Source organism: Pecten maximus, chromosome 2, assembly GCF_902652985.1.
Source record: "Pecten maximus chromosome 2, xPecMax1.1, whole genome shotgun sequence".
NCBI lineage: Eukaryota > Metazoa > Mollusca > Bivalvia > Pectinida > Pectinidae > Pecten > Pecten maximus.
Window position 1 is genome coordinate 46850225 of NC_047016.1, and position 13981 is coordinate 46864205.

Below are 13981 nucleotides of genomic sequence, written 5' to 3' on the forward strand. Positions count from 1 at the left end.
CAGAAAACAAAATCTTCAAACCCATCTTAGTGATCGCCATCGTTCTATGCAAGTTTAATCTTTTTCTATTGACAAACATGCCAATTGCATGTTCTCAACTCGTTCTTTCATAAATATAGTGAGTTATAGATAATAAGTCGTTTTATAACAACCATATTTCTAATTTCAAAACTTTATGAAAATAACAGTCCACGTAGTAGCCTTAAAATCATGATTTATGAACTTTTGAAATTAGACATCTGATTGTTTGATGTGTGCCTGTTCTCCTAAACTTAACTGTGTTGGATGTTGTCGATTCTAAATAAGGCTGTCTTTGTGATTTCTGGGAGTGATATTTATCTATGTGAAATATTGAAGCTTTTAAAACAAAATCTTCAAAAAGAATTGTAATTTACAGGATAAAAGGTAAGGGTCAATTTCAACAGTCGATATGTTAAGGTATCGATAATAATTCTTAAAAAAAAAAGGGTAGACTAAAAAAAAAAAAAAAATCTTTTAAACTAAATTGCAAGAAATGACCGCAGTATCTTCACCTTCCCCGAGAGATATCAGAATTAGATTAACAGAGATTACCTCGCTAATTTGGAGAACCGGTGTGGAAAGAAATTGTCCTTCTGATCTTGATGAAAAACGTCTCAATGAGAAGGACCTGTGATATAGTGCAATTCTGTGTGTAGAAGAAAAAACAGGTTTTAAACATTAAAAGAAGTAAATAAATGATACGGGTTCCAAACTTCACGCAGGGAGATAAAATGTCCCAGAAATAATTCGGCATTGTCAAACACGAGGCTATAGATTATCCGGTAAGTCTCACTTGGGACCAATCGTTCGTTTATTTTAAATGTGATATATTTCAAACATATATCTTGACGGACTTGCAGATGTTAATGTTGGACCGCAAAAGCGTAAGCGAAAACGGCACATTTTTGCGATGGCGACGGCTGCGGCGTCATCGTCATCATTTCAAGTTTTCGTGTTCAGATCCGTTAACCAAAAAGTACATTTTAAGTCCAACTTTAACCATATTTGGTATAAAGTTCGATCACATAGTGGCCATATGAACACAGTCTTCATAGTCCAGGGACTCAGCAAATCAGGGATGCTTGGATCCTGGACTTATCTTAAAAAAGTATCGATGCTATTTCAATCAATCTGGAATATAAGTACAATTTGTAGTTGCATTGTAGTATGGACATCTCGACACATCCTACAGATTACATGTATTTTATTTTTTAAAACCTTAAATTTTGAGAAATTATATAAAATATGTATTGCCCCCCAATTAATTGTTAGTGTATAGCCAAACTGGAATGAATTATACAACAAATAAGCAAAAATATAAATTGGTAACTGCAGTCAGCTGGTTATCAAAACTCGGACTTTAAATGCATTAAAAAAATAACACATCAGTGGAATATTGAAGAAATATGGTCAGTAAATGATTCATCACAAATTTCAGAGATGAAATTAAATTTCTCAAATCAAACATGCTGAGGAATCACATGAGATGAGTCGTAGAGGGTCACGTGACTTCAGGACTAGAGGATCTCTTTGTTTATGTGTACGTTTCGTTTTTCTCTGTCTTTTTTTGGACAAAGGCCATCAACAAAGGAAAAAGAAGTTTTAGGGACTGAGGTAGGTAGGCATATTATATCAAAAAAATTCACGCTACCTGCAATTGACAACACTCCAGAAAATTTCTACGGCGGAAAAGTTTCTGACTTTAAGTATAATTGACATCAGATCACCTCCGATAAACATATTCTAGATATAGTGAAGGATATCGCATTGAATTTGTTGATCGACCATTTAATACCAAACAAACTAGACAAATCACATTTAGTGTGACTGAACGGGAAATTATCACAAAACAACTTTTATTGGACAAATGTGTGATTGAACCAGTATCAACATGTCAAGAAAATTATTCTTTTTTCTCGAACATTTTTCTGAGACCAAAAAAGGATGGAACTCACAGATTAATCCTTAATCTTCGAGAACTTAATCAGAATGTAGAGTATCATCATTTCAAAATGGATACTTTGAAGTCGGCCATTAACATTATTACCAGAGACTGTTGGTTTGGTTCTATTGACCTTAAAGACGCATATTATTCGGTCAGAGTTCACCCATATGATAGATAATTTCTGAGGTTTTGGTGGGACAATAACTGTTACCAATTCACATGTTTGCCTAATGGTCTAGCATCAGCTCCACGTGTGTTTACAAAGTTGCTGAAACCTATGTATTCTCAATTACGGAAAAGTAGACACACAAATGTTGCATACATAGATGACAATCTCATTCAAGGAGATACATTTGAGGAATGTGCAAAGAACATAGTTGCTACAACTACATTAGTTGACAATCTAGGATTTACTATTCACCCTAAAAAATCTGTATTTATACCAACTCAGCAAATTACGTTCCTTGGGTTTGTGTTAAACTCCATAGACATGACAGAAAAAGCTGACAACTTAAAACGAGACTGTGAACAGTTTTTAAAGGCTAGCTACATCATGTGTGATTCGTGACTTTGCTCAGTTAGTCGGTAAACTAGTGGCCTGTGAACCAGGTGTACAACATGCACAGTTGCATTATAAATCATTAGAAAGAGAGAAAGACATTCTACTCAAAGCAAATTATGGACAATATGATGCTACCATGATGATTTCTGTTCAAGTAAAGAAACAAATTTCTTGGTGGAGAGATAATATACGAGACTGTTTTAAACCTATCTCTCGCAACTCCCCAGACATGATACTGAAAACGGACAGTTCAAAATCTGGATGGGGGGCTGTAGTTGAAAACACCGACTTGAAAACTGGTGGACATTGGTCTTATATTGAACAAGGGCACCATATCAATGTGTTGGAGCTTACAGCAGCTTTCTTATCCTTACAATGTTTTTGTTCATCCCAAAGAGGAATTCATGTTCAAGTTTTCATGGATAACATGGTGGCTGTTTCATACATTAACAACATGGGTGGTGAAACAGAACATTTGAATGATATGGCAAGAAAAATTTGGTTTTGGTGTATAGACAGAGACATCTGGTAAAGTGCATCACATCTTCCAGGGAAATTAAATACTGAGGCAGATTTTCTTTCTCGGGCTTTGCATGATGACATGGAATGTATGTTGAACAGACAGATCTTTCTGCAGATATGTGACATTATTCATGACTGATATTGACTTGTTTGCATCAAGACTTAACGCGCAGTTGGACACTTACGTATCCTATCTACCAGACCTACAAGTTCGAGCTGTGGATGCTTTGTCCTTCAACTGGGAACATTATAATTATTATGCTTTTCCTCCTTTCAGTTTGTTGGGGAAAGTCATCCAGAAAATCCAGTTAGACCAAGCTTCAGTGATACTTGTGGCACCAATTTGGACAACTCAACCATGGTTCTCTCCACTCCTAAAAATGGTATCGGCACAAAACTTCATTCTACCTCCAACAAGTCAAAGTCTAACTATGCCAACAAACCCGGAAAAGAAGCACCCGCTCAAAACAATGAGGTTGGGGTTTTTCAAGTTATCAGGGAAACCCTCAGTGGCCGCGGCTTACCAGAGGACACATCTGACATCATTCTCTCGGCCTGGAGAGTCAACTCAAAAACAATATGGGAGTTATATCAACAGATGGATGTTGTTTTGTAACGAGAGGGCGTGTTCTCCATTTACAGCATCTGCCGAGCATTTAGTACTGTTTTTAACCATGCTATTTCGAGAAGGACTGGGGTATAGTGCTATTAACACTGCTCGGTCAGCCGTTTCATCTTTGTCATCCCTATACAATAGTGATGGGGGAAATGTGGGAAGCCATCCATTGGTGACTAAATTCGTAAAGGGAGTCTTTACTAAAAGACCGTCACTCCCTCGTTACCAAGAAACTTGGAATGTTTCTGATGTCTTGGACTATGTCTCTTCTTTATCTCCTTCCAAGACACTTTCACTTAAGCATCTGACTTGGAAACTGACTATGTTGCTGGCATTAGTGACAGGGCAAAGAGGACAGACTATGTGTGGTGGATGTGCTACGTGTTTATATTGCATTTACTGAAAAACTTAGAGGTAATGAATCAAAACTTTTGATTGGTACTGTGGCTCCTCATAAAGGCATTTGTAGAGCTACTATTAGCAGGTGGATTAAGTGTGTGATGGTGAATGCAGGAATTGACACTGACATTTTTAAACCACACAGTACTCGGGCAGCCACTACCAGTGCAGCTCTCCATAAGACAGTTCCACTTGGTCAGATTCTTGCTACAGCAGGCTGGAAAACTGACTGTACATTCAAAAAGTTTTACTACAAAAATATTGTGCAATCAAGTACTAGTTCTACCAGTAATAAGACCACAGTAGCTTTGCCGATTATGTAAATATCAGTTGATGCTGTGATGCTCCTTAAGCTTGTTCTCGTACTACAGACATTACTATATACATTCGTGTATAAACAAGACTTTACGATCGCGAGTTACCATCAATTTATGTGTGTGTACATGTACATGTTATTTCATAGAGAAATTATATTCTGTTCATTTGCAAACGGTCTGTTGGTTGTTTTTACTATACTATTACAGATTCATAAGATTCGACTCTAAAATCTCATGTGATTCCTCAGCATGTTTGATTTGAGAAAATTTAATAATTAAACGAGTTTTATTATACAAGACGAAGTTTGATTGTAATTTTCTCAAATCAAATTAATGCTGAGGGATCACTTGCCCAACCCTTTATATCTTGATAGTCTTGATTTAGGCAAGACTACAGGTCAATTTGTGTACTGATTTATGTTTACAGATCTTTATACAATGTATATTCATATTCCCTCCCTGGTTTATCTAGTTCGATATCTTATGAATCTACTCTCAATACTGAAGTCACGTGACCCTCTACGTCATCTCAAGTGATCCCTCAGCATTAATTTGATTTGAGAAAATTACAATCAAACTTCGTCTTATATAATAAAACTCGTTTAATTATTAAATTAGTCTTGTAATTTCCGATCCTCTACGATTCACTGCATCGTACGATACTAATGATGTCATTCACAGCAATATTTATTGTACATTTTGTAATTTGTATTGTAGTATCAATTGAAGTTATCGTATATATGGTAGAAGAGGAGTCAAAATTATATTTTAATCAGATTGATATGTAGAAATCAGAACTAGCCGTGAAACGTATGTACAACGTTGGTTTGCAAGATGGCTACTCAATATTCCGCACAATGTTCAAAGGAAAGAGATTTTTTTTCCCGACGCGATATGGAGCTATCAGGGCAATAAGATATGGTTGTCGAACGAAACCAGGCTGCGTTTGGAGACTGGCCGTATAGAATGACTATACATACTGCCTCTAGGCGGCAACTGAGGAAGATGTACATGGAGAAGAAAAAATAGAAATCCTATTGAATCCCTTGCCCTAAATACCTTGTTGGTATAGTAGGAGGAGGGGCTAATATATAATTTTGCTAACGACCCTGGATTTTCAAGTTCTTTTCATATAGAATACGTTATGCCAACTCGTCAAGGTCATGTACACTTGATATTAGATTAACGAAAAGGTATCTGTAGTAAACACAAAATTTCTATAATCCATCATTACTATGTATTTTGTATCTTTTAAACATTACTTCGTCAGGCCAGAGACTTATATATCAGGTATATGATATATGATATATACGTCTCTGGTCAGGTGCACTTTTTAAAACTGATTTTCGCCCAAGGAAAATTGTTGTAACTTTGATTCCCGTATTCTGTTTGTAGAGAATAGTTTCGAGGGCCACATGCATAGATAAAAATAAAAATATATGTTTACATTGCATATATTTGATGTACATCATTATTACATACTAATATAATCTAATATTACAGACTGATGTACAGTATTACAGACTGATGTACAGTATTACATATTGATGTACATTATTACATATTGATGTACATTATCACATATTGATGTACATTATCACATATTGATGTACATTATTACATATTGATGTACATTATCACATATTGATGTACATTATCACATATTGATGTACATTATTACATATTGATGTACATTATCACATATTGATGTACATTATCACATATTGATGTACAGTATTACATATTGATGTACATTATTACAGCTGATGTACATTATTACATATTGATGTACATTATCACATATTGATGTACATTATCACATATTGATGTACATTATTACATATTGATGTACATTATCACATATTGATGTACATTATTACATAATTGATGTACATTATCACATATTGATGCACATTATCACATAGTGATGTACATTATCACATATCGATGTACATTATCGCATATCGATATACATTATTACATATCGATGTACATTATTACATATTGATGTACATTATCACATTGATATACATTATTACATATTGATGTACATTATCATATTGATGTACATTATTACATATTGATGTACATTATCACATATTGATGTACATTATTACATATTGATATACATTATCACATATTGATGTACATTATCACATATCGATGTACATTATTACATATTGATGTACATTATCACATATTGATGTACATTATCACATATTGATGTACATTATTACATAATCGATGTACATTATTACATATTGATGTACATTATTACATATTGATGTACATTATCACATATTGATGTACATTATCACATATCGATGTACATTATTACATATTGATGTACAGTATTACATATTGATGTACATTATCACATATTGATGCACATTATCACATAGTGATGTACATTATCACATATCGATGTACATTATCGCATATCGATATACATTATTACATATCGATGTACATTATTACATATTGATGTACATTATCACATATTGATGTACATTATTACATATTGATGTACATTATCACATATTGATGTACATTATTACATATTGATATACATTATCACATATTGATGTACATTATCACATATCGATGTACATTATTACATATTGATGTACATTATCACATATTGATGTACATTATCACATATTGATGTACATTATTACATAATCGATGTACATTATTACATATTGATGTACATTATTACATATTGATGTACATTATCACATATTGATGTACATTATCACATATCGATGTACATTATTACATATTGATGTACAGTATTACATATTGATGTACATTATCACATATTGATGTACATTATTACATATTGATGTACATTATTACATATTGATGTACATTATCATATACTGATGTACATTATTACATATTGATGTACATTATTACATATTGATGTACATTCTTACATATCGATGTACAGTATTACATATTGATGTACATTATCACATATTGATGTACATTATTACATAACTGATATACATTAATTTATTACATATTGATGTATACATTATAACGTATTGATATTCATTATCATCTACCTTTTTGAATCTGTACTTATGTGAATTTCGAGTTTTCGAGTACATATATGGGACATAAATATAACATTAATTTGTTAATTCGTACACTTTCGGAAATTGTAATTATATTTTATTAGGCTAAATTTTGACTTTTGTTAAGTAAAACATTACTTCTCAGTTATTCTTGATTTTGTATTTACTTCACATGCAGTATTCATAGAGGTTACACAACGAGTGGTTGTTGGATATGGAATTTATTTCACACGAGTAAGTTATTTTTTAAAAGTTACAAAAGACACGAGCTTTTAACAGCTGTAATGATTAACTGATGGTCTGAGAGTTGAATAACACAGGGTATTGTGGTAGAAAGGAAAATAAACAACTCCTTGCTCTAAATCATATTTGTGTTTATTTTTGATAAACGTTTTAAGTAAAAATTATAAACAGTATATATATATATCTCTAAATCAAATAGATTCTTGACTAACAAGCGTGCTAAACACCTTTGATAATGTGACAGTATTACATATTGATGTACATTATCACATCAACGTGCCATCTATGGGAAAACAACTAACCCAACAGACGTCACCTCTGTCGGCAGCGCGACTCGAACACACGCCGAGAGTGGTATGAAGCTCACGCATGAGTGATCACAGCTACCGAGGCTACCTTGAAGAAGTCACTAAAACAAAATAAAATGAATTTTAGTGTCTGAATGTCTTAGGGTTTGGTAATTTACTAGAACTCTATATTTACCATTATCACAAAACATCCAAGCAACTTCTTGGTGTCGATTGAATATCAAGTATTTTCTTCCGGAATTACTGCCCTTGTCCGCATTTGCTTTTAGAAATAAACAAAATGGTGGAATGTTTACATCACCGATACTTGAGTTTTGTCTGCAAAACCTCATCGAATGTGTTAGCTCTCAAACGCTGCACGCCATTGAGTAACTGGTACGTATTACACAATCACGAATTGGTTCTAAACAACTGCAAAAGAAAATATCGATAGTGTAGTTATTTCAAAATCGACATAATTGCGAAACAAGGGGACACGCCTCCCTGAAATTAGCTTGCCTGCAGAGAATGGTACAGCACCAGCTGATTTCCGGTCAAGAGCGGAGGCTGCCCTACCAGGTTTTTGTTGCATGTTGTTCGGACTGAAGGTTCTTATTTCCATAGGCCTAGTTTGGAAATGTAAGGCAGTTGTTAAAGACACCACTAGCAATATTACCAGGGGTTAGTAGAAACTATTTATTGCATCGCATTCGTGAGATTCTGTTTGTAACATGAGACCACATGTCCAGTGATTCGTTACAAATGATCTAGCCCGAAGGGTTCTGATGTTGATATCGCCTTTAAAGCTGCCTTTCATCTATACCTAGTAAGATCGTTAGAAAGTTCGGGCTACAAATGATCATGATATGATTATAATGGGAGAATGGTTAAATCTTAAAAAAGGGATGAAGGTTTTGGAATTTATATATTCGACCTATCTCATATTATCATATATGAGGCACTAAAGAAGTGAAACATGAATTAATATATACATATAATTCATGATATAGAATCAATGTTCATGTTTTTTAGAAAAATAAATCAAGGAGCTCCAAACTTGATGTTACACTACTAGAAGTATATATATATATATTGCATCAATTTTTGGTACTTTCCAACATGCAAATAATTTTTATTTTTGCATTTGTATGATGTTTCATGGCTAAATAAATGCCACTTGACCAAAAAATGTTAACTTCAGAGTGATTTTGGCTATTTTTAGTAACAAAACTATACCTCAAATTGTGTATAATATGCAAGGTTGCCTAATATACCTAAGTTGTTGGTTTTCCCCAACCTGATTATTTATAAAAAAAATACTTATAAAACTACAAAATGTTGAGGTATTTAATGCCAGACTTATAACATTATAATGTCCATCTCTCTGTCCTTTATAAATATTAGATATTTTATCTATTTCAGATAATTGGCATTCTTCAGTTGAACATAATCTGTGTCAGCCTGACCTGATATGCTCACCAACATCCGAAATAGATCTCTAGGTCAGATCAACAGGGAATCATCTAACTAAAAATCTAATTATACCAGCGATGACTGCATTTTCAAGAACTCCCTCTGAACAGATTAGAAACATGCATTTGCAAACCATGTCCAGATAACACCAATTGAGTCTCAAAATACTTAAATGTCAAAATAAATAGCTCGCTTGTTTAAGGTAGATGGAGAGGCTGTAAAGTTCTCTTTTTTTCTGATTAAAAAGAAAAACCTTTACTTTTAATATGGATTTGGAATTAAGTTCAGTGGGGTCTGGGGAGCAGATGGTAGCAGACATTGAAGACGTAGCCCTCGAAGACGAGTTGGAATATAGCCGTGCTATCTACCTGGAGGAGACGGTTGAACCTATCGAGTACAGCCGCCATGTAAATGAAGTTGAAGAAATTACACCATTTGACTACGATACAATGGGTGTTGTTGAAGAGATAGAAATTCCCACGCATGAGTACAGTAAGGCTATCTATGAGGAGTCACAAACGGAACCATGGCCATTTACTGGAGCAATGGAAGAGGTCTCTGTTCATGAACCTTACGAATATGAGCGAGCTATCATGGATAAGATAAAGACCGTCAATTTTGATTACACAAAACCAATGTATCATGAAACGCAGTCAAACGTGACTGAACACAGTCGTGGTATGAATATAGTGACCGACGTCCAGCCATTTGAATACAACAATGAACTGTACCATGATACAGAGGTTGAGAATTTTGAGTACAGTGAAACTATGTATAAAGAGACGGATGGCAAGACAATCGAGTACGAAAATGGGATGCACGAAGTGAGTACCACTGAGAAGAGAGATTATAGTAAGAGTATGGACGACCGAGGCACCAGTGAGGTGAGCGAGTACCAAGGAGGATTTCGCGATCTCAAACAGACAACTGTGTCCGAGTACTCGGGAGGAATGTATGACGAGGGAGAAAGTGATGTACATGAATATATATCGGGCATACGCATTGTGTCCAAGGAAGAGCCAAAGGAATACAGCAAAGGCATGAAAGAGGTCATGACCTCTGAAATCAGAGAATACAGTAAAGGAATGGATGAAGAAGTGGACATTCCCTTACATGAGCATACGCGAGGGGTCAAGGTCGTTACCACTGGCGACTCTATTCTGCATACTCGTTCCGTATATGAGAAGACTGATGGTCAGGCCTTTAAACACAGCTTCACTGTATTTGAAAAATCTAAGGGTGAACGAATGAGGCACAGTCTGGGTATCAAGATCAAAACAGATGAGCCGGCCTTCGAATATTCAAGGGCGGTTTGGGAGATATTGGAAACCGAGCCTCTCTCCCATGATATCCCGCTAAGTAACATTGCTGGGTATGAGGAGAGTGACGAGTAAAGTTGTAGCTGTCCTGTATTTATGATATAAATCATAATAGACTTGTATGAATGAGGTTATAAGTCAGGGTAAATGACTAATTGTACAAGTGTAGATAAATCATATATATACTATACCTATATGGTGCGCCTTACAGTTGTATACCTAAATTTATAGGTAATATTTAATATTGTACACATTTTCACCTGTGGTTTTTTACCGAAATAGGAATTTTAATTATTGTGACTTAACAAAGTGATGCATTTATTATGTGTACATTTTAATTTTTTTTTTATTTTGTGTGTACTTTTTTATACTAGAACGTTGTTTTAACATTACAATATGTTAAACATTCAAGCTTTTCGTTATCACACTAACTGTATATTATACAGGGCTCAAAGTAGAATTTTTTTACCGGGTGGCCTGTTTGGCTACCAAATCATAAAATCTAGGCACCAATTGGAAAAGTTAGTCACCCGATCAAGTTGTTTTACATTTAAAAAGAAGTCTTTTAATTTTTTATTTCAGTATAACATCTCTCTGTAACTTTTTTTAATTGTGAACATCATTTTAGCATTGACTATGTATACAACCTTTGAAGGGATTATCTAAATCACAAATTTACACAACTTTTTAGTGGCCATGCAGGCGCCTTATAGGTCAATAACTAGTCGTCAATGGTGAATTTAAGGCGCCATGGCCACTAAAATAGGCACCACTTTGAGCCCTGATATATATCATCAGGTACTTAACTTTAGTTTTAAAGAAGGAAAGTGCAATATAGTTAAACTGGTATTAATTACCTGTAATTATATAATGAGCATAATTTCATTATAATTCATTCAATCACTCTGTAATATCCTTAGATGTTTTGCTCAAAATGGTTGGAATGGTTGGAGGGTTAAGTAAGGAATGTTGCTTTAATCATATAATAGACTAAGGCCATCAAAATTTGATAATCAGATGGTAAGCAATTATTCCTTTCTTTGTGTTCTGTCAACTGACATTAGACATATTTTGATCATTCATGTAAATTTGTACTTTATGCCCACCAAGATAGGACCCCCCCCCCCCCCCCCCCCTAAGTAGATTGGTATATAATCCCCCCCTCCCCCCCGCTGCTTCAGCTAGATAGGTAGACCCAGACCCCTGCCCCCCAAGTAGATGTAGTTTATACTCCCCCCCCCCCCCCCCCCCCAATAAAAAACTAGATAAGTATACACCCAACCCCCAACTAGATAGATACACACACCACCTTAATAGATAGATATACACACCCCACCTCCACTTTGATTTGTATGTATGTCCGTTTGTCCATCTGTCGCCGTCCATAGCAACATCAAGTTCTACATCCGACCTGATTTTGTGGTCATTGGAAAAGATGATCAGGTCAAAGGTCACATTGGAATTTCAAGTTTAGTTGATCATCACCTTACAATTGATATGGTGTGTAGTGATCAAAGTCAAATAAACCATTGTTAACAACTGCTCTAATCTTGGAATTAGATATTTGTTATATTTAGCATGTATAACTATTTTGCAATTTGGGTGTCAGTCTGTCTGTTGGCATAGAGCAAGAAAGTTTCAAAATGGTTTTCCAACAAAACTACATATATGTACTCATTCTGTGATTATATAATGTGTTATAGACATTGTTGCATGTTTAATTGGTTACAGAGGTCATTCTGTGTTTAATTGGTTACATACATTTGTTCTGTGTTTAATTGGTTAGAGGCATTGACCTGTTTAAATGGTTATAGACATTGTTCTGTGTTTAATTGGTTAGAGGCATTGTTCTGTGTTTGATTGGTTAGAGGCAGTGTCCTGTTTAAATGGTTACAGAAATTGTTCTGTGTTTAATTGGTTAGAGGCATTATATTGTTCTGTGTTGTATTGGTTATAGACATTGTTCTGTATTTGATTGCTTATCGACATTTGTCCTGTGTTTAATTGGTTACAGACATTGTCCTGTGTTTAATTGGTTAGATGCATTATATTGTTCTGTGTTTAATTGGTTACAGACATTGTCCTGTTTAATTGGTTACATTGTCCTGTGTTTAATTGGTTACAGACATTGTTCTGTGTTTAATTGGTTACAGACTTGTTCTGTTTAATTGGTTCTCATGTCTGTTTTAGGTAGAATGTTTAATGGTTATAGACATTGTTCTTATGTTATTGTGACATTTGTCTGTTTTAATTGGTTACAGACATGTCCTGTGTTTAATGGTTACAGACATGTCTATTGTTCGTGTTTAATTGGTTAAGCAATATTGTTCTGTTTTATTGGTTAGACATTGGTTCTGTGTTTATTGGTTACACATTGTCCTGTTTTTGACATTGTCCTGTGTTAATTGGTTACAGACATTGTCCTGTGTTTAATTGGTTACAGACATTGTTCTGTTTTAATTGGTTACAGACATGTTCTGTTTATGGTTAAGACATGTTCTGTTTAATTGGTTACAGACATTGTCTGGTTTAATTGGTTACAGACATTGTCCTGTGTTTAATTGGTTACAGACATTGTTCTGTGTTTAATTGGTTACAGACATTGTTCTGTTTAATTGGTTACATTGTCCTGTGTTTAATTGGTTACAGACATTGTCCTGTGTTTAATTGGTTACAGACATTGTTCTGTATTTAATTGGTTACAGACATTGTTCTGTGTTTAATTGGTTACAGACATTGTTACAGGCATTGTTCTGTTTAATTGGTTACAGACATTGTTCTGTGTTTAATTGGTTACAGACATTGTTCTGTATTTAATTGGTTACAGACATCGTTCTGTTTAATTGGTTACAGACATTGTCCTGTGTTTAATTGGTCACAGACATTGTTCTGTATTTAATTGGTTACTGGCATTGTTCTGTTTAATTGGTTACAGACATTGTTCTGTGTTTAATTGGTTACAGAATTTGTTCTGTGTTTAATTGGTTACAGACATTGTGCTGTGTTTAATTGGTTACAGACATTGTTCTGTATTTAATTGGTTACAGACATTATTCTGTTTAATTGGTTACAGGCATTGTTCTGTGTTTAATCGGTTAGAGGCATTATATTGTTCTGTGTTGTATTGGTTATAGACATTGTTCTGTATTTGATTGCTTATTGACATTTGTCCTGTGTTTAATTGGTTACAGACA

General features: G+C 34.4%; 1 protein-coding gene across 2 annotated transcripts; it reads left to right on the forward strand.

The window, feature by feature from the left end:
• Positions 1 to 8261: 8261 nt before the first annotated feature.
• LOC117322294 lies at positions 8262 to 11246 on the forward strand. Of its 2 annotated transcripts, none has more exons than XM_033877115.1 (2): positions 8262 to 8391; positions 9418 to 11246. In XM_033877115.1, the coding sequence occupies exon 2, from the start codon at positions 9735 to 9737 to the stop codon at positions 10860 to 10862; it is 1128 nt and encodes a 375-aa protein (XP_033733006.1). In that variant the 5' UTR covers positions 8262 to 8391; positions 9418 to 9734; the 3' UTR covers positions 10863 to 11246. The 2 variants fall into 2 exon arrangements, with proteins under 2 accessions (XP_033733006.1, XP_033733007.1); XM_033877116.1 differs by lacking the exon at positions 8262 to 8391 and adding an exon at positions 8461 to 8676.
• The last annotated feature ends 2735 nt before the right edge of the window (positions 11247 to 13981 follow it).

Coding starts and splice junctions, on each gene's coding strand:
- LOC117322294 (XM_033877115.1), top strand. CDS start 9,735: ATGGATTTGGAATTAAGTTCAGTGGGGTCTGGGGAGCAGATGGTAGCA.